Below are 27,389 nucleotides of genomic sequence, written 5' to 3' on the forward strand. Positions count from 1 at the left end.
GTATGTAATGTTAGTGCTGTGTGACACAGAGGTGGGAGGTAGATGATATGTAATGTCAGTGTTGTGACACAGAGGTGGGAGGTACATTATATGTAATGTCAGTGTTGTGACAGAGGTGGGAGGTAGATGATATGTAATGTCAGTGTTGTGACACAGAGGTGGGAGGTACATGATATGTAATGTCAGTGTTGTGACAGAGGTGGGAGGTAGATGATATGTAATGTCAGTGTTGTGACACAGAGGTGGGGGGTAGATGATATGTAATGTCAGTGCTGTGACACAGATGTGGGAGGTAGATGATATGTAATGTCAGTGCTGTGTGACACAGAGGTGGGAGGTAGATGATATGTAATGTCAGTGTTGTGACACAGAGGTGGGAGGTACATGATATGTAATGTCAGTGTTGTGACAGAGGTGGGAGGTAGATGATATGTAATGTCAGTGTTGTGACACAGATGTGGGAGGTAGATGATATGTAATGTCAGTGCTGTGACACAGAGGTGGGAGGTACATGATATGTAATGTCAGTGCTGTGTGACACAGAGGTGGGAGGTATGTAATGTCAGTGCTGTGTGACACAGAGGTGGGAGGTAGATGATATGTAATGTCAGTGCTGTGTGACACAGAGGTGGGAGGTACATGATATGTAATGTCAGTGTTGTGGTGTGTGTGTGTGTGTGTGTGTGTGTGTGTGTGTGTGTGTGTGTGTGTGTGTGTGTGTGTGTGTGTGTGTGTGTGTGTGTGTGTGTGTGTGTGTGTGTGTGTGTGTGTGTGTGTGTGTGTGTGTGTGTGTGTGTGTGTGTCACCAGATCTCAACCCAATTGAACACTTATGGGAGATTCTGGAGCAGCGCCTGAGACAGCGTTTTCCACCACCATCTTGTGGAAGAATGGTGTTGTGTCCCTCCAATAGAGTTCCAGACACTTGTAGAATCTATACCAAGGTGCATTGGAGCTGTTCTAGCGGCTCGTGGTGCCCAATGCCCTATTAAGACACTATATGTTGGTGTTTCCTTTATTTTTAGCACTTACCTGTAAATGTCAACTTATTCACAGTCCCATTTTATAGTCCCAGCAACAGACTAGCATCCTGTCCAGTGGGTGTACTACAACAAGCTGTACTCACGCTATAGAAACCAGAGATACAGTATGCTCCTGCTCCTGTGAGCCATTCCAGTTCACACCAACAAGCTGTACTCACGCTATAGAAACCAGAGATACAGTATGCTCCTGCTCCTATGAGCCATTCCAGTTCACACCAACAAGCTGTACTCAAGCTACAGAAACCAGAGATACAGTATGCTCCTGCTCCTATGAGCCATTCCAGTTCACACCAACAAGCTGTACTCACGCTACAGAAACCAGAGATACAGTATGCTCCTGCTCCTATGAGCCATTCCAGTTCACACCAACAAGCTGTACTCACGCTACAGAAACCAGAGATACAGTATGCCCCTGCTCCTATGAGCCATTCCAGTTCACACCAACAAGCTGTACTCACGCTACAGAAACCAGGGATACAGTATGCTCCTGCTCCTATGAGCCATTCCAGTTCACACCAACAAGCTGTACTCACGCTACAGAAACCAGAGATACAGTATGCTCCTGCTCCTATGAGCCATTCCAGTTCACACCAACAAGCTGTACTCACGCTACAGAAACCAGAGATACAGTATGCTCCTGCTCCTATGAGCCATTCCAGTTCACACCAACAAGCTGTACTCACGCTACAGAAACCAGAGATACAGTATGCTCCTGCTCCTATGAGCCATTCCAGTTCACACCAACAAGCTGTACTCACGCTACAGAAACCAGAGATACAGTATGCTCCTGCTCCTATGAGTCATTTCAGTTCACACCAACAAGCTGTACTCACGCTATAGAAACCAGAGATACAGTATGCTCCTGCTCCTATGAGCCATTCCAGTTCACGCCAGCCAAGGCTTGTGTAAGGCTACTAACTACGAATGTGAGTGTGGTCTGTGTGGCATGGCATTCATTCCAACACCTCTGGGTAGAGCAGACCAAACTCAAAAGGATTACGCTGGCACAGAGCGTCATGGAGAACAACAGTGGAATAAAAAGATCTAACCTCCGATTCCTACAAAAATTACCATTAATTATAATCCACATAATAATTCACATTTCCTGTTACTGCAGGATTATTTTCCTGCTGTGAGAAGCAGGGTCAAATTAAAATGAATTAAGTGCATCTGTATAGTGTCTGGAGCAGGCAACATTCCCTTTCCCATTCCTGCTCATTGCATGGCACCACTCTGCAATGCAAACAGAAATGGACTCCTCCACTTCTCCACTTCTGCTGCCTGCTGTGCAGTGTAACTCCCTCATACACTCTCAGTCAGGGTAACAGAATGCAGAGCGATGGGGAGGGGGGATATCAAAGGAACCAGAACATTCAAGGCTCCTCTTTGATGGTTATTCCGAGCGTATACGTCTGTCAATACTCCAGGGGCCCCGTGGCACAGGTTGCTTATTAGTGGCTCTGGGCTCCCAAAGTTCAATAAAACATCAGCTGCTAGGGAGGACCCTACAGGCCCCTACAGACGGTCAGTCCCCTAGCACTGCCTCTGGTCAAAACACACTCATCAGGCATTCATCCTCCCCCCCTCTCCCCTCTCTCTCTCTCTCTCTCTCTCTCTCTCTCTCTCTCTCTCTCTCTCTCTCTCTCTCTCTTCCTTTTTCATTTTTTTCTCTCTCTTTTTCTCTCTCTCTCCTTCCTGCCTCGAGGCACAGTAGGAAGATGTCAGTGAAATGGGGTGACTGTGGAGTTCAAAGCAATTTGAGCCATTTCTATTCAGTCCTCCGAGGATAAACTCAATCTCTCAGAACAGTGGAGCACCTTCAATGCCTCAAGGGCTTTGCTCCCCCATACAATGGCACCTTCAATTTTCCCCCTCTCTTTACTTGAGTAATACAGTTGGAGAAGTGGAGAAACACCTTCAACAGCATCAGGTGCATCGTAAGTCTACTTTTCAGTCAACTGTCTTGAGTCTTTTGTTGGTGTGTGGGATACTTTCACCTTCCTGTCTCTTACCTGTAACATGCAGTAGAGCAGTGCTTGACTTGGACGGAAATAGGTACCGGTTAAAAAACAAAAACATTTTTTGATTGTTGGACATTAAAGACTGTGAAAACACCAGGAAATCAGCTCCAAGTAATTTTCATTTTGAAATCTGTTCCCAAGTATTCCCACACATAGTAGAGAGATGTGATTATATACAAATGTAAACAATGTTTTAAATTATTATGTTTTAGTCAAATATTATATCTGTTTGGGCTTCTTACAGTGTACAAATGATTAGTAATTATGTTCCGGCCCCTGACCATCCACTCAATAAAAGAAACAGCCTGCGGCTGAATCTAGTTGATGATCCCTGCAGTAAAGCAACCTCCTCGTTGAGGATCCCTGCAGTAAAGCAACCTCCCTCGTTGAGGATCCCTGCAGTAAAGCAACCTCCCTCGTTGAGGATCCCTGCAGTAAAGCAACCTCCTCGTTGAGGATCCCTGCAGTAAAGCAACCTCCCTCGTTGAGGATCCCTGCAGTAAAGCAACCTCCCTCGTTGAGGATCCCTGCAGTAAAGCAACCTCCCTCGTTGAGGATCCCTGCAGTAAAGCAACCTCCCTCGTTGAGGATCCCTGCAGTAAAGCAACCTCCCTCGTTGAGGATCCCTGCAGTAAAGCAACCTCCTCGTTGAGGATCCCTGCAGTAAAGCAACCTCCCTCGTTGAGGATCCCTGCAGTAAAGCAACCTCCCTCGTTGAGGATCCCTGCAGTAAAGCAACCTCCCTCGTTGAGGATCCCTGCAGTAAAGCAACCTCCTCGTTGAGGATCCCTGCAGTAAAGCAACCTCCTCGTTGAGGATCCCTGCAGTAAAGCAACCTCCCTCGTTGAGGATCCCTGCAGTAAAGCAACCTCCTCGTTGAGGATCCCTGCAGTAAAGCAACCTCCCTCGTTGAGGATCCCTGCAGTAAATCAACCTCCTCGTTGAGGATCCCTGCAGTAAAGCAACCTCCCTCGTTGAGGATCCCTGCAGTAAAGCAACCTCCTCGTTGAGGATCCCTGCAGTAAAGCAACCTCCCTCGTTGAGGATCCCTGCAGTAAAGCAACCTCCCTCGTTGAGGATCCCTGCAGTAAAGCAACCTCCCTCGTTGAGGATCCCTGCAGTAAAGCAACCTCCCTCGTTGAGGATCCCTGCAGTAAAGCAACCTCCCTCAGTGTTTTTCCCCATAATGCCTTTTCCCTTTGCCGTGAACAAAGGTGAGTGGTGGCTTCACTTGATGTATTAGCAGGTTCTTTTCCAATTTAAACTCAGACTGGTGGTGATTATATTACTACAAATCCTCAGTGTAGCTCTGTACTCACCTCTACCCCGTATTGAAGGTGTCAGGTTCCACCTATTGCCGGTACACAAGCAACTTTATCAAATAATGGACAACAAAAATATATTTTTCACTCAAAGGAATTTTATTCCCTTACAACTTTGGCTATGGTGAATACTTACTATGAAGAACTAGGACCACGTGTGTTTGCAACATCTTATCTCTACAGTATGACCTATGACCTGTCCTCAAATCTCCACAACCTAATTCAGAACATGAAGAGCTTGTAGAAGCCATCCGTGCCTTTTGCTCAATGAATCCCTGAGAATATTCCTCTGTAGGTTTGTGCTTCTTTCTCTTATTGGCTCAGCAGGTCACTACAGTGTGTCTTGTTAAAGTTGGACAGCCCTGGAAAGTACATGTGGACACCCTAATGACAATACAGTCAACACGGCTAGAAACAGCCTCTATCAAACAGCAACTGTCTGTGTCTGCACATCATGCCCTTGGAGAAGCACAGACCGATATGATTGGACAGAGCAGATACATCACTTTCCCTTGTTCTAAGCCGACATGCGTTTTAATGGAACACTTTATCCTAATGGCCAGAGCTGTGCACAGGTTCTCTCCGGGGTAGGATGTGTGTCTGTGCAGTCCAAAGGGCCTCTGGGCCCAATAAAAGCTTCACCTCCTTTCCGTAATGACTTCCTTGTCTATTGCAAATTACAGTCATTCCATATAATTGCTTAGATTGTAAATTACAACAAGAAGCGTTGACTTCTTGCAGGCCAAGCTTGGCCTCGTTAATCTAATATCCTGATATTCACACATTGTTCAAGTCTGAAGCAGGATGTACCGTGACAAGGGTAGGTGTCACGGCCGTCGTTCAAGGAAGACCAAGGTGCAGCGTGGTGAGCGTACATTTTCCTTTATTTAGTCAAATGTTGCAAAGAAAACAAGAAATAACAAAAACGACCGTGAAGCTTACAAGGGCTATAGTTCCCCTAACAAAGACAACTTCCCACAAAGATAAAAGGGAAAAAGGCTGCCCAAGTACGATTCCCAATCAGAGACAATGATATACAGCTGTCCCTGATTGAGAACCATACCCGGCCAAAACATAGAAATACAAAAACATAGAAAACAGAACATAGAAGGCCCACCCAAATCACATCCTGACCAAACCAAATAAAGACATACAAAGGCTCTCTAAGGTCAGGGCGTGACAGTAGGACAATGTTACCTGACACAAGTTTGTACTGTACACCTGAGCATCCATGATTGAACCCCCAGAGCTGTCCTGGGTCTTTATTTATTCTAACATGGGGGATATCCTGAATTTAATTTTATGGGGTATGGGGCGGCAGGTAGCCTAGCAATTAAGAGCTTTGGGCCAGTAACCGAAAGGTCGCTGGTTGGTCAAATCCCAGAGCCAACTAGGTGAAAAATCTGCCGATGTGTCCGTGAGCAAGGCACTTAACCCTAATTGCTCCTGTAAGTAGCTCTGGATAAGAGTGTCTGCTAAATGAAAAAGTAAGTTACTGTCCTTAGGAGACCACTTCCATAGTACCGTTCAACCCTCCATCTTTGCCATAATTAGAGGGGGCTTCCCTTAGCTTGGCATCCAAGCTGATTTCACTATATTTTACTGTTGTTTCAAGTGAAATAATGTTGAGGACAGTGTTCAGTCTGGTTTAACCAGGCTAGTTGTCACTAACTTGCCACATCTCAATGGTGCTGTAGCATCCACAATGACTGGTCTCAGAGTTGTGATGATAGTCTCTGGGAGCTATCATTAAGGCACTGTCTGATTGCCGTCACAAAGACAGAGAGGATGCTGCCTACAGTACATACAGACTTCAAATAATTGGCCACCTTAATAAATGGATCACTAGTCACTTTAATAATGTTTACATATCTGGCATTACTCATCTCATATCATCTCATATACCGTATTTATACCATCTATTGCATCTTGCCTATGCTGCTCTGTCAGTACTCATCCATATATTTTTTTGTATATATTCTTATAGTTGTTGTGGAATTGTTAGATTACCTGTTAGATATTGCTGCACTTTCGGGACTAGAAGCACAAGCATTTCGCTACAGTCGCAATAACATTTGCTAACCATGTGTATGTGACCAATAAAATTGGATTTGATTTTGATTGTGCACCCCAAGCAGTTACCTAGGATCCTCTGCTCCAAATCACAGTGGAATCGATTACCAGACCAACAGAGCCACTTTATCTCAAGAACTGAAGTAAACACATTAAATCATATTTTTTAACGTTTTGAGCTCTTCATTTCAATGTCCTCGTTTTCTTGTTAAAAATGGTATTGGTGTAATGATGTTTCACTTAGCCAGAATGTCTAAATTTCCCCTGTGCCCAAATACATAAAATAGTCATCCTTTCCCATTCTCCACAGTCAATCACAATTCCACCTGAACCTGAGTAGTTTATCTCTCTGTCTCAGCGTCATCATTTCCTTCAAGTCAGAAGTTCAGGAGAAGTGTAGCAGTTTTAGGAGATACTGCCCTGTTATATTCTCCTTTGACTGTCCTCATACCTTTCTTTGCTCTCCTTTTTAAGAATTTATACAATATTGTCTGACATTTTAATTAAAATTGTTTTGTGAGGGATTGTGAGTGAAAACATATAGCCACCACCTTTGAGAAAGTAGACAGTATGTGTCAAATATCTGTCAGATATGAGTAAAAAATGGCCCCAGTCCGTAGCACAGCTTGATCATATTGTTATGTTACTTCTTCCATTGACCTTTTCACAACTATATCCATTACTGGGTGACATCTATACCTGACAGAGTCTGAGCTAACTTTGACAATTCATTGAAAGGTATTCTTCAGGATTGAGAGGGAAAAAATATTGTGAATTATAACCTTTACCCTTTCACCTTCCTCAGTCAAACCAGCCTAGTGGTTAGAGCACTGGGCCAGTAACTGAAAGGTTACAAGTTCAAATCCCTGAGATGACAGGGTAAAATCTGTCGTTCAGCCCCTGAACAAGGCAGTTAGCTCACTGTTCCTAGGCCGTCATTGTAAATAAGAATATGTTCTTAATTTTTTTTTAACCTTTATTTAACCAGGCAAGTCAGTTAAGAACACGTTCTTATTTTCAATGACGGCCTGGGAACAGTGGGTTAACTGCCTGTTCAGGGGCAGAACGACAGATTTGTACCTTGGCAGCGCGGGGTTTTGAACTCGCAACCTTCCGGTTACTAGTCCAACACTCTAACCACTAGGCTACCAACTTTCCTAATTAAATAAAGTTTAAACAAATGTTTAAACAAATGTTTGATAAACAATAAAAATCTAACCAATCCCCATACACCGTCTGCTGGCCCTCTCTCATGGGTAAAGGGGAGCTGTTGTATAGTGAGAACAGGATGAGACCCGCATGGGTTAGAATACTCCAGGAACAAGGAATACAGGAATTTCCCACTGGTAATACATACAAACACAGCCATCAGTGTGCTGAGACTGTATAATTAGGATCTCAATGATTCTAAACAGTGGTTCTACAGAGTAATATTACAAATGTTCCATATTGTTATCACTCACTTTCAAACTAATTTGTTGATGGGAAGAAAAAAAAATCCTAAAATGTTTATGCTTAAATCAAGATAGTTATTATTTGGTACACATCTTAAACTTTGAAATACAGAACCAGTCAAACGTTTGGACACACTCATTCAAGGGTTTTTTCTTTATTTGTAATATTTTCTACATTGTAGAATAATAGTGAAGACATCAAAACTATGACATAACACACATGGAATCATGTAGTAACCAAAAAAGTGTTAAACAAATAAAAAAACATGTTAGATTTTAGATTCTTCAAAGTAGCCACCCTTTGCCTTGATGACAGGTTTGCACACTTTCGGTATTCTCTCAACCAGCCTCACCTGGAATGCTTTTCCAACAATCTTGAAGGAGTTCCCACATATGCTGAGCACTTGTTGGCTGCTTTCCTTCACTCTGCGATCCAACTCATCCCAAACCAGGACAGGTCATCTGATGCAGCACTCCATCACTCTCCTTCTTGGTCAAATAGCCCTTACACAGCCTGGAGGAGAGGACCAAGCATGCCCCCATTCTCATCGACGGGGCTGCAGTGGAGCAGGTTGAGAGATTCAAGTTCCTTGGTGTCCACATCACCAACAAACTAACATATTCCAAGCACACCAAGACAGTTGTGAAGAGTGAAGCGACAAAACCTATTCCCCTCAGGAGACTGAAAAGATTTGGCATGGGTCCTCAGATCCTCGAAAGGTTCTACAGCTGCACCATAGAGAGCATGGTTGCATCACTGCCTGGTATGGTAACTGCTCAGCCTCCCGCCGCACGACACTACAGAGGGTAGTGTGAACGACCCAGTACATCACTGGGGCCAAGCTTCCCGCCATCCAGGACCTCTATACCAGGCAGTGTCAGAGGAAGGCCAGAAAATTGTCAAAGACTCCAGCCACCCTAGTCATAGACTGTTCTCTTTGCTACCGCACGGCAAACAGTACTGGAGCGCTAAGTCTAGGTCCAAGAGGCTTCTCAACAGCTTCTACCCCAAGCCATAACACTTCTGAACATCTAATCAAATGGCTACCCAGACTATTTGCATTGCCCCCCCCCCCTCCGCTGCTACTCTCTGTTGTTATCATCTAGGCATAGTCACTTTAATAACTCTACCTTCATGTACATATTACCTCAACTAACCGGTGCCTCTGCGCATTGACTCTGTACCGGTACGTATATAGTCTCGCTATTGTTATTTTACTGCTGCTCTTTAATTTCTTGTTACTTTTCCTTATTATTCTTATCCGGATTTGTTTTAAACTGCATTGTTGGTTAGGGCTCGTAAGTAAGCATTTCACTGTTGTATTCGGCGCATGAGACTAATAACATTTGATTTGATTTGATGTGTGTTGATATTGTTGAAAAACTAATGATGGTCCCACTAAGCGGAAATCATATGGGATGGCGTATCGCTGCAGAATGCTGTGGTAGCCAGGCTGGTTAAGCGTGCCTTAAATTCTATATAAATCACTGACAGTGTCACCAGCAAAGTACCCCCACACATCACACCTCTTCCTCCATGCTTCACAGTGGGAATCACACATACAGAGATCATCCGTTCACCTACTCTGCGTCTCACAAATTTTGGACTCATCAGACCAAAGGACAGATTTCCACAGGTCTAATGTCCATTGCTCATGTTTCTTGGCCCAAGCAAGTCTCTTATTATTATTTGTGACCTTTAGTAGTGGTTTCTTTGCAGCAGTTCAACCATGAAGGCCTGATTCACACAGTCTCCTCTGAACAGTTGATGTTGAGATGTGTCTGTTACTTGTACTCAGTGAAGCATTTATTTGGGCTGCAATTTGAGGCTGGTAACTCTAATGAACTTATCCTGTGCAGCAGAGCTAACTCTGGGTCTTCGTTTCCTGTGGCGATCCTCATGAGAGCCAGTTTCATCATAGCGCTTGATGATTTTTGCGACTGCACTTGAAGAAACTTTCTACGATCTTGACATTTTCTGGCTTGACTGACCTTCATGTGTTAATGTAGTGATGGACTGTTGTTTCCCTTTGCATATTTCAGCTGTTCTTGCCAAGTCTCTCCTTCGAGTCTTCACTATTGAGAGCAGGAACTGCCACTGGGTTTCAAACATCTTCCAGCATCTTCTATTTCTTTTTGACTTTGCCAAATAACCGATCTTACTCTGGGTCCTTTATTCAAAGAACCACAGACGGTGTAGAATTGCCTGAGTGAAATACAATTAAAAAGCCATTAGTCTTTTTTTATTAACTTCCTTTTTGATGCGACAGAGAGAGATGGAGAGAGATTCTGTAATGATGCTTAATTGATTTTCATTATTAGCCTGCAGTACACAATTGGTTTACTTTGTTAGTTATATTGTCCTCCCTGAGCTTCACGGCAGTATAGTGCAACCCTTTTATAGCGAGATAACATCATTTTGTAAACAACATTTCACCGGTGTCAAATATGCATGATTTTGAAGCGAAGCAAATGCAACGATCAGGCCTACTTTATATTTTATTTTTGTTTCTCTGACTTTCTTACTTTCCAGTCTGCGGGGCATCATCATGTATCAATAATGATCATTTACTGCCACCGTGTGGAGATAAGTTAGGGGTGCGAGTTATTGAAAACTGATGCAAAATATTTTATTAGCTTTGGTTTTTATTAAGTTGTGCAGATCATGTATGTCTTCTGATAACCCGGTAATGCAAATGAATACGCAGGATTATTTTATTTTACAGTGAGAGTGACCACATTATTTGATGTATGGGATGGGACCAGGCTTTGAGTAATACACTTTTCTTGAATTTTCCCTCCATACCGGTAGATGGTACTATTTATCTGTGTTGACAGGCATCTGTGTCACGAGCTGCCCCTCTTTCAGATTTGTTTACTTCAAGCGTCATTTCAATGGCGGAACACTGAAAAAAAGCATTTGAGAGCGTTCAGATTTCGGATATATTGTTCTAGTTACGAACGAGCTGAGTACTTACATTTATCATCTTGGCTAGCTAACATAGTAAACGAATCGTTTTGTCCCAATATTTATCTTAGTAAACCTTCTGGCTGGGGCATTTCCATCAATTAAAGCACGAGATCCCCGAAATGGCAGATAACAACACAGGTGGGAGAGTGACTAGCTTGCTAGCTAATATCTGTTAACTAAAGTGGTATGCTAACGCGGTTATTTCTATCTTCCTAACTGTACGGATAGCTAGCTAGTACAAACACTAGTTTTAATCATCCACCAGCATTTACATGGACTTTACATTTAACCAACCATCGGTTGTTTGCTAGCTGATATTAGCAAACGCCAGTGTTGCTAGCTAGCTATCCCTCCAGTGTCCTTGCGCTAGCTGCGTTGGTAGCTAACTAGCTATGAATTTATATTTACTAACTAAACATGCCAATAAACAACTATTTAGTTAGCTAGCTAGTTGTTAATTGTGTCACGTGTGCCAACATTGGCACACTCGACTACCTATTCACTAGCTTGCTAGTTCCCAAACTTGTCATGTCAACAATCTTGACTAGCGTGTCATGAATGCTAACTGTCAACACACGCCCACCAGAATTTGGACCTAGCTAGCTTACGTTAACTAACTTGGTTTAACATTATGTTATGGCTTGGCAGCAAACAGTTGGCATTATTAGCTAGCTAAATGGGCTATATATATTATTATTTTTTGTTTTAATTCAAGTCAAGCATGATAACACTTCTTCCCCTGGGATTTCAGACCAAGAAAAAGCAATAGCTGCAAATGCGTTGGAGGCGTTTACGGTAACGTCGCATTTATTTACCGTCAACAGTTTTCTGCAAATTGTCCTCGGGAGTTTGTAGCCAACTTGGCTACAACTCCATCTATCAAACCTATCTGATTCATGTTTGTTTACATTTGACATTTACATATATTTGTTTACATTTGTTGATGCAACTATTCACACGTTTTTTTTAGTTACATTTGTTGATTTTAATTTGTTTACTCACAGGCTGGAAACTATGAGGAATCTTTGAAACACCTTGGGAAGTTGCAAGAGTTGAACAAGGAGGACTACAAGATTGCTTTGAATAAAGCAATAGCTGAATTCTACAAGAGCGGCCAAACCACCACATGCACCCTGAAGCAGACTCTTATTGCAATGAAAAACCAGGTGACTATCGTTGAAACCTTTTATCCAGTCTCTCAATGACACGCCAAATAAATGTTAAACATATTCTAGTATTGTTGATTCCTGTTTTAAATGTCTTGATTCTTGATGAATATATTCACAGATGCACACAATAGTTCATTAAGTTGGCTAATACTTAACATTCATGCATCTTTTTTGTCTATCAAGGTTCACACTTCAATGGAGGATATTGATGGTTTGGATGATGTAGAAAACAGTCTTCTCTACTACAATCAAGCTATCATTCACTACCACATGAGACAGTACTCTGAAGCTATTGCTATTGGAGAGAGGCTGTACCATTTTCTGGAGCCGTTTGGTAGGTTTTGGTGTTTTTATATGGACAGTCGTATTTGTCAGACTATAAGCTCTTGTCAGAGAACACAAACATTGAAATGTATTGCATGACTACACCGTACACACACTCACACGCACACACTTAGTCACAGCAACTGGCAATGTTCCTGATGAATTGGCCTTTGCAGCCCAACAGTTTAGCTTGATGGTGTTATTTGTCCTAGAAGAGAAGTTTGCTCTGGCGGTCTGCTTCTTGCTGGTGGATCTGTACCTGCTAACGTACCAGCCAGAGAAGGCCCTCCATCTCCTTGCTGTGCTGGAGAAACTGTCTGTACAGGGAAATAACAAGAACGGCAAAGGGGAGGTACGTGTCCCTCTAAAGAGGGGTGTGCCAGCATGCACCATTCTCAGGTGTCATGTTTCTGACTTTCACCCATGATGTTCTGATGTTTGTTACTGTGCTCATGTATGTTGAATGTTATTTTCCACCTCTTGGAGAAAGGACTGTTCTTCCTAAGCAGATATGTTATTATTAGTGGCAACTGTAAGGTTCTTGTGTTGACGGCAAAGATGTGCTGCTGCGTGTGTACTCACATTGAGGTTGTCTGTCATGTCCAGGTAATATTTCAGACACAGTGCAAGTTCTACATTCACAGGGACCCGGTAGTGGAGGCAGCAGACCTCATTCAGGATAATCTCAGGGAGCTTACTGGAGGACAGGTTACTAAAATATACTTCAGGCGCTTACACACTGATACAACATTGACCAACAAACTTAGAATTTAATAGGTGTGATTTGGCGGTTGGTGGTCAATGTTGGGTCAGTGTAAAGGTGCCTTTAGAACCAAACACTATACACTCCTACTTTGGGTGTCCACGTAATTTTTGGTTGCCCCAAAAAAATATCTTACTGCGGTTACGCTAGTTACATCTGAGTGCAGGCTATTTTACTAATGGTTTAAACTTCACTTACTATGAGAAGACATTTGAAGTCTATATTTTGCAATGTGGTTATTTTCAAACGTTGGTGTCTCTCTTGATATTGCAGAGTGTCAACAAAGATGGTCGGAACCAGAAGGCAGAGTTCATTGACATGATCGAAGCGGCTAAATCCAAAATGCACCAGGTACGTTTAACACCAATCCTTTTCCTGAGGTGGAGGAAATGAAGACGGAAAAGCAGCTTTTGAATTGCTGATTTTTGTTTCACACTTGTCGTTCTTCCCGTCCACAGTACAAAGTGCGAGCGTACATTCAGATGAAGTCATCAAAGGCCTGCAAAAGGGAGATCAAGTCTGTGATGAACACAGCAGGGAATGTGAGTCATGATGTTTGCGTTGCTAAACACATTACTAAACTAGCCTGGTTTCTGTTTGTGCTGTCTTACCAACTCCTATGGTCAATGGCGTGACAATGACCATAGGAGTTAGAAAGATGGCACGACATGATCTGGAACCAGGTTATTAGACTGGCTTACTAAACCTGCTCTCTCCCAAACATCCCCTTCCTACCTTTCCCTGCTTCAGTCGAATGCACTGATTGTAAGTCGTTTTGGATGAGGGCATCTGCTAAATGACTAGAATGTCAATGTTTCCATGCCAACCTGTGTTTCCTTCATCTCCCACTAGTCTGCTTCCTCACTCTTCCTCAAGAGTAACTTTGAGTACCTGAGAGGAAACTACCGCAAAGCAGTGAAGCTCTTAAACAGCTCCAACATCGCAGAGCACCCTGGGGCCATCAAAACAGGTATGTTTAGACCCCTGTTTACCTGGTCATACATCCAACAAGGTTGTTGGAACGTGCTGGAAAAGACAATGAAAAAGTATATATCCGATTCAGGACTATATGGATCAGGTTGTCTAGATGGTGTGAAAAGGGTTTAGGACTGTCCTGTTAGCGACAGAGCACAATTGAGTATTACCTATATCAGGTTTTCCCAAACTGGGGTGCACGCAATGCCGTCGGGGGTACACCAAATAAATGTGATTCACATTTTTAAAAATAAATACCTGTAAACTGCTTTCATTTTTTCCAATGGGTCTATACATTTGGTTGAGGGTCTTTTTCTGCTCTTGAGTAGCCTAGTTTCAATGACAGAAATCAAATGAAACCATCTAGTGTTCAGTGAAATAACAACACAATGTCAAATACAGGTAGCCTAGTCAAATAATGAACATCCAATCACATTAACCGTTACTTTCTCGCGGGAAACCTTCACTCTTGCCAGACATTTAGAAACGAAACATGACAATTTGAAAAATAAGCCACGGGAGTTTTTTGAGTGAGAATAAAGATGACTTTTGAGTAGTAAGACATATAAAAGCAACAGATACCATTAATAAGAAGAGGCTAGAAGTGGTGAGCTACCGAGTGGCTCGGACAGGCAAGCCTCATACTATTGTGGATAACTTAATTCTTGCTTCTGCCGCGGATATGGCTGGAACAATGCTGGGGGAAAAGGCCCCCAAAACTATACAGACAATATCTTCATCAAACAACACTGTTTCACAACGCATCAGTGACATGGCAGGAGATGTTTGGAAACAATTACTGCTTCGCATACAAGGCAGTGAATTCTATGCGTTATAGCTCGATGTGTCAACAGCTCCTGGTAAATGTCCGTTATGTTTATGGGGGTCAATTAAGGAAAACATCCTCTTCTGGAAACAACTGGAAACCAGGACAACAGGAGAGGATATTTTTAAAGTACTGGACAGCTTTGTGACATTAAATGGACTTTGGTGGTCAAGATGTGTTGGTATCTGTACTGATGGTGCAAAAGCCATGACAGGGAGACATAGTGGAGTGGTAACGCGCGTGCAAGCAGTTGCTCCCGATGCCACTTGGGTACACTGCAGTATGCACTGAGAGACCCTTTTGTACACTGCAGTATGCACTGCGAGACCCTTTGGTACACTGCAGTATGCACTGAGAGGCTCTTGGGTACACTGCAGTATGCACTGAGAGGCTCTTGGGTACACTGCAGCATCCACTGAGAGGCTCTTGGGTACACTGCAGCATGCACTGAGAGGCTCTTGGGTACACTGCTGCATGCACTGAGAGGCTCTTGGGTACACTGCAGTATGCACTGAGAGGCTCTTGGGTACACTGCAGTATGCACTGAGAGGCTCTTGGGTACACTGCAGTATGCACTGAGAGGCTCTTGGGTACACTGCAGTATGCACTGAGAGGCTCTTGGGTACACTGCAGTATGCACTGAGAGGCTCTTGGGTACACTGCAGTATGCACTGAGAGGCTCTTGGGTACACTGCAGTATGCACTGAGGCTCTTGGGTACACTGCAGTATGCACTGAGAGGCTCTTGGGTACACTGCAGTATGCACGGAGAGGCTCTTGGGTACACTGCAGTATGCACGGAGAGGCTCTTGGGTACACTGCAGTATGCACGGAGAGGCTCTTGGGTACACTGCAGTATGCACTGAGAGGCTCTTGGGTACACTGCAGTATGCACTGAGGCTCTTGGGTACACTGCAGTATGCACGGAGAGGCTCTTGGGTACACTGCCATGTGCACTGAGAGGCTCTTGGGTACACTGCAGCATGCACTGAGAGGCTCTTGGGTACACTGCAGCATGCACTGAGAGGCTCTTTGGTACACTGCAGCATCCACCGAGAGGCTCTTGGGTACACTGCCATGTGCACCAAGAGGCTCTTGGGTACACTGCCATGTGCACCAAGAGGCTCTTGGGTACACTGCCATGTGCACCAAGAGGCTCTTGGGTACACTGCCATGTGCACCAAGAGGCTCTTGGGTACACTGCCATGTGCACCAAGAGGCTCTTGGGTACACTGCCATGTGCACCAAGAGGCTCTTGGGTACACTGCCATGTGCACCAAGAGGCTCTTGGGTACACTGCCATGTGCACCAAGAGGCTCTTGGGTACACTGCCATGTGCACCAAGAGGCTCTTGGGTACACTGCCATGTGCACCAAGAGGCTCTTGGGTACACTGCCATGTGCACCAAGAGGCTCTTGCTGCCATAGGAATGCCTGACAGCTTGAAAGACGTTTTGGACATTACAGTAAAAATGTTTAACTTTGTTAAAGCAAGGCCCCTGAACTCTCGTGTATTTTCTGCATTATGCAATAATATGGGCAGCAACCATGTAACGCTTTTACAACAGAAGTGCCCTGGTTATGAAGGGGCAAAGTATTGGCATGCTTTTTTGAATTGAGAGACCAGCTTAAACTTTTCATTACTGGCCATAATTTTCACTAGTCTGACCGCTTACACGACTGGCCTATCTGGGTGATGTTTTTTCTAGGCTGAATGAACTGAATCTAGGTGGGATTACAGGGACTCTTCGTAACTATATTCCATGTGCGGGACAAAATTGAGGCTATGATGAAGAAGTTGGAGCTCTTCTCTGTCTGCATTAACAAGGTCTTAACACAGGTCTTTCAATCATTGTATGATTTTTTTTTTTGTGCAAATGAACTCCAGCTTACAGACGATGTCTAATGTGATATAGCGAAGCACCTGAATGAGTTGGGTGCGTAATTACACAGGTACTTTACTAAAATGGACGACACAAACTATTGGATTTGTTATCCCTTTCATGCCCTGCCTCTAGTCCACTTACCGATATCTGAACAAGAGAGCCTCATTGAAGTTGCAGCAAGCGGTTCTGTGAAAATGGAATTTAATCAGAAGCCACTGCCAGATTTCTGGATTGGGCTGCACTCAGTTTGCCTTGGAGAATCATGCTGTTAAGACACTGATGCCCTTTGCAACCACGTACCTATGTGAGAGTGGATTCTCGGCCCTCACTAGCATGAAAACTAAATACAGGCACAGAATGTGTGTGGAATATGATTTAAGACTGTGACTCTCTCTAATACAACCCAACATTGCAGAGTTATGTGCATCCTTTCACGCACACCCTTCTCATTAACTTGTGGTGAGTTTTTCACAATTCTCGATTAACAAATTAAGTTTATATGTAAGAAAGCTAAATTATTGATTTGATTTGGTCCTATAAGAGCTCTTTGTCACTTCCCATGAGCCGCGTTGTGACGACAACTCACACTCATTCTTATGTCTAATAAATGCATTGTATAATGTATGTGTGGCAGGGTTACAATGATGGCAAAAAACAACATTTGAGAGTGCTGACCCTGGTGCTAGAGGGGGTACAGCTGACCCTGGTGCTAGAGGGGGTTCGCAGCTGGAGATTGAACGTTTGAAGGGGTACGGGACTATAAAAGTTTGGGAGCCACTTCCCTATATGAAAGTGAACTTCCGCTAAATGTTCTTTCTTGTTTGTTTCTACCATCAGGTGAATGTGTGCGCTGTATGTTCTGGAACAATCTGGGTTGCATACACTTTGCCATGGGGAAACACAACCTAGGTATATTCTACTTCAAAAAGGCCCTGCAGGAGAACGACCACACGTGTGCACAGCTGGGGGACGGTGGGGCGACGGGGAACGGGCAATGTGAGTCAACAAACTGGGTTTAACTCCATTCAAAGCCACAGGACAGTTTCTCGGACACAGATTAAGCCTAGTCTTGGACTTAAAAGTATGTTATGCAGATTCGGACATCAAAATGGTATCTTAGTGCAGGACTAGTTTAATCTGTGTCTGGGAAACTGGTCCTACATGTTTCTCCTGTCATTGTACGCCGACTAGCTCTGTTGTCTCTCTGTCCTTCCAGCTAAGCAGTTCTCGGGCATCCCCATGTGTGCACTGCTAGCCAACAAGCGTTATGAGCTGCTGTATAACTGTGGGATCCAGCTGCTGCACATCGGCCGGCCCCTGGCGGCTTTCGACTGTCTGATGGATGCTGTGCAGGTGTACCACTCTAACCCTGGCCTCTGGTTACGGTTGGCAGAGTGCTGCATTGCTGCCAACAAGGGTGTGAGTTGTGATTTTTAAAAACACACACTCACACACACACTTGTTTTCTTACAGTGAAATAAAACTTAACAACATTCAAATTTAGCATTTTGTTATTTTTCCAGAGCTTAGAACAAGACAACAAGGGTCTTCCGAGTAAAAAGGGCATTGTTCAGGCCATCGTTGGGCAGGGCTACCATCGCAAGATCATCCTGGCATCACAGTCCACCCAGAACACAATCTACAGGTCCGTTTTCCCTCTCCCTATAACCAGTGCTGTCCAGGAGATGGCGCTAAAACATTTGTTTACGTGGTAGTGATTGCTGAAATTAGAGGGTACTCTGAGACAACTCAAGATGTTGATCATTACTATATCTCCATTAACCTCTTGGTTTACTCTTTCCTCTCCTAAATGTGGGTGTGTGTAGTGATGGGCAGTCTGCAGCCATTCCGGTGGCCAGTATGGAGTTTGCAGCGATCTGTCTGAGGAACGGCCTGGTCCTCCTCCCTGATCACCAGCAGCAGGAGAACAAGGCAGAGAACGGCTCCAAGACAACCAGCCAGTCAGGCAGCACAGAGAGCGGCTCAGAGAACAGCGACGCCTGCAGGTCAGTGTCTCATCTCACCCTGAGATTGGTGCTAAAACATGCCTTGTCAAATCTATTTTTGTAGAGCACTGTGGTTAAGATTATAGACTATTAACAAGGATTCAGCTCTCCATGTCCTCTTATAGAAGAAGAACTTTACAGGAAGTATCTTTCTTTCCATTTCCCCGACGTCCTTATCGTTGGTTTGACAGTGGGAAGGGTCAAGAAGGAGACAAGTTCCTTTCTGCAGCACCGTCTTCACCTCTGAGGAAACAGGAGGTTGAAAACCTCAGGTAAGAGAGACCTCTACCCAGACCTTTCTGTTCCCCTTCCTGTCTCCCCCAGTCAGTTAATAATCCTTTCTCCCCTTCCTGTCTCCCCCAGTCAGTTAATAATCCTTTCTCCCCTTCCTGTCTCCCCAGTCAGTTAATAATCCTTTCTCCCTTCCTGTCTCCCCCAGTCAGTTAATAATCCTTTCTCCCCTTCCTGTCTCCCCCAGTCAGTTAATAATCCTTTCTCCCCTTCCTGTCTCCCCCAGTCAGTTAATAATCCTTTCTCCCCTTCCTGTCTCCCCAGTCAGTTAATAATCCTTTCTCCCCTTCCTGTCTCCCCCAGTCAGTTAATAATCCTTTCTCCCTTCCTGTCTCCCCCAGTCAGTTAATAATCCTTTCTCCCCTTCCTGTCTCCCCAGTCAGTTAATAATCCTTTCTCCTCTTCCTGTCTCCCCAGTCAGTTAATAATCCTTTCTCCCCTTCCTGTCTCCTCCAGTCAGTTAATAATCCTTTCTCCCCTTCCTGTCTCCCCAGTCAGTTAATAATCCTTTCTCCTCTTCCTGTCTCCCCAGTCAGTTAATAATCCTGTCTCCTCTTCCTGTCTCCCCCAGTCAGTTAATAATCCTGTCTCCCCTTCCTGTCTCCTCCAGTCAGTTAATAATCCTTTCTCCCCTTCCTGTCTCCTCCAGTCAGTTAATAATCCTTTCTCCCCTTCCTGTCTCCCCCAGTCAGTTAATAATCCTTTCTCCCCTTCCTGTCTCCTCCAGTCAGTTAATAATCCTTTATCCACTTTTTCTTTTTTCCATTCTCTGTTGCCCTGGTCCTCCTGGGTCTCTGTTGCCCTGGTCCTCCTGGGTCTCTGTTGCCCTGGTCCTCCTGGGTCTCTGTTGCCCTGGTCCTCCTGGGTCTCTGTTCTCTGGACTAATTGGACAAAGCTTGCCCTCCACTTTTCATTAGGAGGGGGTAGAGTTGGGGAGGGGTTAGAGTTGGGGAGGATGTGCTGAATGAAGGGCTGACCCCACAGGGAAAGTTTACGAGCAGCCCCGTCAACTACTTGGGTTTATTTCCTGGAATCCCTGAGTGTTCTGTTGCCAACCAGTGAGAGGTCTGGGAGGGACACGACCACTACAGTCCAGACTCTCCCCACCTGCACTTTTCTTTAACCAAGAAAAATAATTGAAAGAACTGAATTTGTTTAATTAGTATTCATTTCAATAAAGAATGAATTTCCCCCACATCTGAAAGTTATGCAACCCACTATGTTTCCCAGTGCAGGGTTAGTGTGATCTGTTGTTGTCCTGGACGTGCTGACTGGGTCCTCCTATATGGTGTTGTCTCTCTAGGTGTTCCCTCCTGGCCTGCAGTGCCTATGTGGCCCTGGTGTTAGGGAGACAACCTGATGGCCCTGAACCATGCAGACCAGAAGCTCCTTCACCAGACCAAGCTGTCTGGATCACTCAAGTAAGACCTCTATCCATCTGTCTCTCTCTATCCATCTGTCTCTCTCTATCCATCTGTCTCTCTCTATCCATCTGTCTCTCTCTATCCATCTGTCTCTCTCTATCCATCTGTCTCTCTCTATCCATCTGTCTCTCTCTATCCATCTGTCTCTCTCTATCCATCTGTCTCTCTCTATCCATCTGTCTCTCTCTATCCATCTGTCTCTCTCTATCCATCTGTCTCTCTCTATCCATCTGTCTCTCTCTATCCATCTGTCTCTCTCTATCCATCTGTCTCTCTCTATCCATCTGTCTCTCTCTATCCATCTGTCTCTCTCTATCCATCTGTCTCTCTCTATCCATCTGTCTCTCTCTATCCATCTGTCTCTCTCTATCCATCTGTCTCTCTCTATCCATCTGTCTCTCTCTATCCATCTGTCTCTCTCTATCCATCTGTCTCTCTCTATCCATCTGTCTCTCTCTATCCATCTGTCTCTCTCTATCCATCTGTCTCTCTATCCATCTGTCTCTCTCTATCCATCTGTCTCTCTCTATCCATCTGTCTCTCTCTATCCATCTGTCTCTCTCTATCCATCTGTCTCTCTCTATCCATCTGTCTCTCTCTATCCATCTGTCTCTCTCTATCCATCTGTCTCTCTATCTCTTTCCCCACTCAGATAAACTCTTACACCAGATGGACTTCATTCCTCTATCCCCTTTTCCCTTAGCCTTTCATCCTCACTCCCCCTTTCCCCTCAACACCTCTTTCTGTTTCTTCCTCTCCCCCCTCCTTCCCGCTACCCATGCACCTCTTGTTATCACTTCATTAACCTCCATATGACTTACCCCCCCCTCCCCCAAAGCTTACAGCACTCAACATGACTCACCGTCTGGTAATGGTAATGTTGCCCTAGCAGACCTCTTGACTCTTCAGACTACTTAATGACTTCATGACCACAGACTTCCCGTCAGCCCCTCCTCCTTCCTTGGTATCCTGCTGTCCTCCTCACCCCAGAATGTGGAGGGTTAATGACAGACTAGGGGGTATCCTGCTGTCCTCCTCACTGCAGAATGTGGAGGGTTAATGACATACTAGGGGGCATCCTGCTGTCCTCCTCACCCCAGAATGTGGAGGGTTAATGACATACTAGGGGGGGCATCCTGCTGTCCTCCTCACCCCAGAATGTGGAGGGTTAATGACATACTAGGGGGGCATCCTGCTGTCCTCCTCACCCCAGAATGTGGAGGGTTAATGACAGACTAGGGGGGCATCCTGCTGTCCTCCTCACCCCAGAATGTGGAGGGTTAATGACAGACTAGGGGGGGTATCCTGCTGTCCTCCTCACCCCAGAATGTGGAGGGTTAATGACATACTAGCGGGGGGCATCCTGCTGTCCTCACCCCAGAATGTGGAGGGTTAATGACATACTAGGGGGGGGCATCCTGCTGTCCTCCTCACCCCAGAATGTGGAGGGTTAATGACATACTAGGGGGGCATCCTGCTGTCCTCCTCACCCCAGAATGTGGAGGGTTAATGACAGACTAGGGGGGCATCCTGCTGTCCTCCTCACTCCAGAATGTGGAGGGTTAATGACAGACTAGGGGGGGGCATCCTGCTGTCCTCCTCACCCCAGAATGTGGAGGGTTAATGACAGACTAGGGGGGTATCCTGCTGTCCTCCTCACCCCAGAATGTGGAGGGTTAATGACATACTAGCGGGGGGCATCCTGCTGTCCTCACCCCAGAATGTGGAGGGTTAATGACATACTAGGGGGGCATCCTGCTGTCCTCCTCACCCCAGAATGTGGAGGGTTAATGACATACTAGGGGGGCATCCTGCTGTCCTCCTCACCCCAGAATGTGGAGGGTTAATGACATACTAGGGGGTATCCTGCTGTCCTCCTCACCCCAGAATGTGGAGGGTTAATGACATACTAGGGGGTATCCTGCTGTCCTCCTCACCCCAGAATGTGGAGGGTTAATGACATACTAGGGGGTATCCTGCTGTCCTCCTCACCCCAGAATGTGGAGGGTTAATGACATACTAGGGGGTATCCTGCTGTCCTCCTCACCCCAGAATGTGGAGGGTTAATGACATACTAGGGGGGTATCCTGCTGTCCTCCTCACCCCAGAATGTGGAGGGTTAATGACATACTAGGGGGGTATCCTGCTGTCCTCCTCACCCCAGAATGTGGAGGGTTAATGACATACTAGGGGGGTATCCTGCTGTCCTCCTCACCCCAGAATGTGGAGGGTTAATGACATACTAGGGGGTATCCTGCTGTCCTCCTCACCCCAGAATGTGGAGGGTTAATGACAGACTAGGGGGGGCATCCTGCTGTCCTCCTCACCCCAGAATGTGGAGGGTTAATGACAGACTAGGGGGGGGGGTATCCTGCTGTCCTCCTCACCCCAGAATGTGGAGGGTTAATGTATTTCTTCTAAAATAAGTTAAAAAATACGTAAATAAACTTTTGGTCACCACACCATGTACATCCATAACCTATGGTGAGATCTGAAAACACCAGTAGGTGGAGGGCACCCCTCAAACATGAAAGAATTAGAGCAGATTGCTGCTGAAAGGGGGCCTAATTGTCAGTAGAAAGGTGCAGCAAGTTCATTGATGGCTACAAGAAGTGTTTGTCTGCCGTTATCTTGGCTAAAGGCTGTGCAAGTTTCAGCTCCGGGGTGCCAATCATTTTGTCGTTGGTCTTTATTTTCTAAATTGTAAATTCAGTTTACAAAACCAAATTTGGTTCTGCAATGTTGAAAATCCAATAACAATGTTCGGGGAAAAACGTTATGTCAAATTGATTTGAGAATAGGGGAATTATTTAAGGAAAGTGCAGGGGTGCCAATATATTAGGTCGCACCTGTACATACTGTAAAACTCAGTATCAAATAGCCACCAGTCCCATTTAATAGCTAGGCAACAGCAGACATTTCAGCAAATTAACTGTTTACGTGATTACCATTCATCGTTTACGAGGTTTAATGTTTGGTTTGTGACATAAAAAAATCAATTATGGCAATCATCCGTTTTTATCGGCAGGAGGAAAGCACTAATAACTGCTAGCTAACCGGCCAGCACAAAAACACTAAACTTTAGGAGTACAGAAATTGTCCGACCACCCTCTAGTGGCAAAAGTAAGAACTGCTGAAAATGCACAGTCATAAAGGAGACTAGTACATTTTTATAGAGGCGCATACTAAGACAAAATAAACCTGACCGTGTAGGAAATTGATTAAAATAATGCTGGAATTGGGCCTCCCGGGTGGCGCAGTGGTTAAGGGCGCTGTACTGCAGCACCAGCTGTGCCATCAGAGTCCCTGGGTACGCGCCCAGGCTCTGTCGTAACCAGCCGTGACCGGGAGGTCCGTGGGGCGACGCACAATTGGCCTAGCGTCGCCCGGGTTAGGGAGGGCTTGGTCGGTAGGAGTGTCATTGTCTCATCGCGCACCAGCGACTCCTGTGGCGGGCTGGGCGCAGTGTGCGCTAGCCAAGGTGGCCAGGTGCACGGTGTTTCCTCCGGCGCATTAGTGCGCATCCAACCGGAAGCCAGCCGCACCGTGTTAAGAAGCAGTGCGGCTTGGTTGGGTTGTGTATCGGAGGACGCATGACTTTCATCCTTCGTCTCTCCCGAGCCCGTACGGGAGTTGTAGCGATGAGACAAGATAGTAGCTACTACAACAATTGGACACCATGAAATTGGGGAGAAAAAGGGGTAAAATTCAAAAAAGAATAATAATAATAATGCTGGAATTAAACAATTAACAATGCAAAAGCTGTGTGCATTAAGGACAAAGAATCCGGCTCAAATATCCGCCTGTCTCTAAGAAGTGTGTTGTGTTGAGTGATTTAACGCCCAGGCTGTTAATTGAAGTTTCACGGTAGATCACCTTTTTTGACAGTATATATGATTAGCTATGTTCACATCCCCATGAACAAGCCCCAATACTAGTGATCTGATTCTGTCTGACCCAATGTCTCTCTGTTCCAGGTTCCTGGGACACCTGTATGCTGCAGAGGCCCTCATATCCCTGGACCGGATCTCAGAGGCCATCGGTCACCTCAACCCAGAGAATGTCACTGATGTCTCCATGGGGGTGTTGTCCAGCGAGCAGGACCAAGGTTAGTCCTCACACCCACCCCTCCTCCAATCGATGGCTCTGCTGGAAAACACAGCACCCCAACCAGTATTCTGCCCTAACTGAAATGACCTATCCATTTTACCACATGATGGTTTGATGTCTGAGTCACATGATGACTGGATCACTGTTTGATTTTGTGTTCACAGGGCCAGATAAAGGGGATCTGGAGCCTGTCGAGTCATGTGAGTGTATATATACACACACACACTTATCACCTAACACACTCCCTGCAGTCTCAGTAGAGACTCCCCATCTGTGTGTGAGGTGACATCCAGTGATCATGTGTTGACAGGGTGTGTTGTGTGTTGGTACAGCAGGGAAGCAGACTCCTCTGTGTTACCCCAGCACAGTGAGCTCAGCCCGGGCCATAATGCTGTTCAACCTGGGCAGTGCCTATTGTCTGAGGAGTGAGTACGAGAAGGCCCGCAAGTGCCTGCATCAGGTACGGTTCATACTCGCAGGCACACGACCACACACACAGCTACAGTACATACTTATCTCTTGAAACCATTCAGATGTGTTATTATCCCAAACATGACTGTGTTTAGATGTCTGTGAACCTGTTCCTCTCTCCCAGGCCGCCTCCATGGTGAACACCAAGGAGATTCCTCCTGAAGCCATCTTACTGGCTGTCTACCTGGAGCTGCAGAACGGTGAGTCTTCTCTCTGGGGTCTCATTCCCACCTGCAAAGTTGTGATGTGGGGCCCTCGGGTTTCCCAATATGGCCCTTATGATAGTTGTCTTTTATAGATTCTTATTGACTATTGTTTTCTAGCATAGTATGAGGTAAGGGGGAGGGGTTCCAAGGAAGTGTTGAGACTGATGTCAAACTCTTGACATTCCAGTTCTAGAATTCTCCAGGTAGAATGCCGAAGGCCACACTCTGGCACAAAGGCAGTGATGACAGATTACTGCTGTCAGTCAACCTCTATCCAGTGTAGAAAGGGCAGGGGTCAGGACCTTATGACCTTACTAAGAGCTGTGTATGATCTCACCGTTTCCCTCTGCCTCTCTTTATGTTCCCACCCCCTCTCCTCACTTTATGTTCCCACCCCTCTCCTCACTTTATGTTCCCACCCCTCTCCTCACTTTATGTTCCCACCCCTCTCCTCACTTTATGTCCCCACCCCTCTCCTCTCTTTATGTTCCCCCCCCTCTCCTCACTTTATGTTCCCACCCCTCTCCTCACTTTATGTCCCCACCCCCTCTCCTCACTTTATGTCCCCACCCCCTCTCCTCACTTTATGTTCCCACCCCCTCTCCTCACTTTATGTCCCCACCCCTCTCCTCACTTTATGTTCCCACCCCTCTCCTCACTTTATGTTCCCACCCCCACCCCCTCTCCTCACATTGTTCCCACCCCCCAACCCCTCTATGTCCCCACCCCCTCTCCCTCTCTATGTCCCCACCTCCTCCCCCCCCCCCACCCCCTCTCCTCTCCTCTCCTCTCTCAGGGAACACACAGCTCGCCCTACAGATCATCAAACGTAACCAGCTCCTCCCCTCAGTGCTCCAGGCGCCCTCTCCAGACACACGAAAGAAGCCTGTTCCCTCCTCCTTCCAGCCTGTCCAACCACCCATCCAGATGCCCTCACCCTTCACAACAGTCCAGCGCAAATGAGTCCTCAACCCTTGTTCCCCTAACCCTCCTTGCCCCATTGCACAGCAACACGCACCTGTCCACCTCTCATCACTTCACCTCAGTGTATTATTTATTTAAGGCAAGCTGACCCCAACTCAGTGCCGGTGTAGGGTGAAGTTGTCCCTAGATGCTGATCTTGACTCAGCTTTGTATTTCCTCCCACTAATGGTTAAGATTAACATTGGTGGAGAGGAAGCTGATCCTATATCTGTATCTAGGGGAAATTTGAACTCCTCAGCGCCCAGACGGAGCCCCTCCAGGTCAGGTCCTGGTATGAAATGCAGAGGTCTCCTGTCGGGTGGATGAAGGGTGCGTTCATGGCCCAAATTACACCTTATCCCCTATGTAAGTGCACTCCTTTTGACCAGAGCCCTATGGGGCCCTAATAAAAGTAGTGCCCTATATAAGGAACTGGGTAACATTTGGGATGGAGCCTTTATTCAGTGGCTATCACCTGCAGTGTCTTTGGGGCGGATCTGACATGATTTCTCTGTTCTCTGAGAGTTTTAACTTTCCATTTGTGACAGCAACATCCGTTATGATCTATACTGACTGACTTTTGCTTGGGGCAAATTAAATACCTGTATAAAAAAATAAATTTTATTTACAGAAGTAAGCTGACTTGCATTTTATATGGTTGGTGGGTCTGTAATAGTTTTCAGACCCTGGAGGGAGAAGGTGGAGTTGTGCTGCTCTCATGTCAGAGGAGGAATATGCTTTGTGTGGGGGGTTAAGAGGTTGCTGTCTGTCCTTTTATAGGAAGGCACAAGGACCACACAAACTAAAATCTGGTTTTGGTACATAGTACAACTCTTGATTGACCAGGGCCCATCGGATTTGGAATAGGGTGCCATTAAACACACTCCAACTTGATATTTTCCTGTTAAAACAATGTATAAATACAGGTAATGTACACATGTAACAGTGAAGTTTTAGACAAACGCAAATTTCAAGGAGTTGGTCTGATGGTGCCCTCTGTCATCGGCCTCCCCCCACATGGGACATGAGACCTGGACCACCCATTGTAATGTACCTTAAGTAAATCAGGTGATGAGATAAAGGAGACTGGGGTG

At 45.5% G+C, this 27,389-nt stretch overlaps 1 protein-coding gene across 1 annotated transcript; it reads left to right on the top strand.

Annotated features, from left to right (window-relative positions):
* The first annotated feature begins 10,847 nt into the window (after positions 1 to 10,847).
* On the top strand, positions 10,848 to 26,928 carry LOC124022855 (CCR4-NOT transcription complex subunit 10-like). Its single transcript, XM_046337542.1, is given in 21 exon segments — positions 10,848 to 11,021; positions 11,635 to 11,678; positions 11,888 to 12,049; positions 12,236 to 12,386; positions 12,589 to 12,728; positions 12,983 to 13,084; positions 13,413 to 13,490; positions 13,598 to 13,681; positions 13,992 to 14,109; positions 17,662 to 17,820; positions 18,041 to 18,243; positions 18,348 to 18,469; positions 18,651 to 18,830; positions 19,022 to 19,102; positions 20,425 to 20,467; positions 20,469 to 20,542; positions 24,523 to 24,653; positions 24,820 to 24,855; positions 24,988 to 25,115; positions 25,251 to 25,326; positions 26,129 to 26,928. Coding segments are annotated over 21 exon segments (2,298 nt in total). The 5' UTR covers positions 10,848 to 11,002; the 3' UTR covers positions 26,296 to 26,928.
* The last annotated feature ends 461 nt before the right edge of the window (positions 26,929 to 27,389 follow it).

Source organism: Oncorhynchus gorbuscha, unplaced genomic scaffold (genome assembly GCF_021184085.1).
Source record: "Oncorhynchus gorbuscha isolate QuinsamMale2020 ecotype Even-year unplaced genomic scaffold, OgorEven_v1.0 Un_scaffold_1456, whole genome shotgun sequence".
Taxonomy (NCBI): Eukaryota; Metazoa; Chordata; class Actinopteri; order Salmoniformes; family Salmonidae; genus Oncorhynchus; species Oncorhynchus gorbuscha.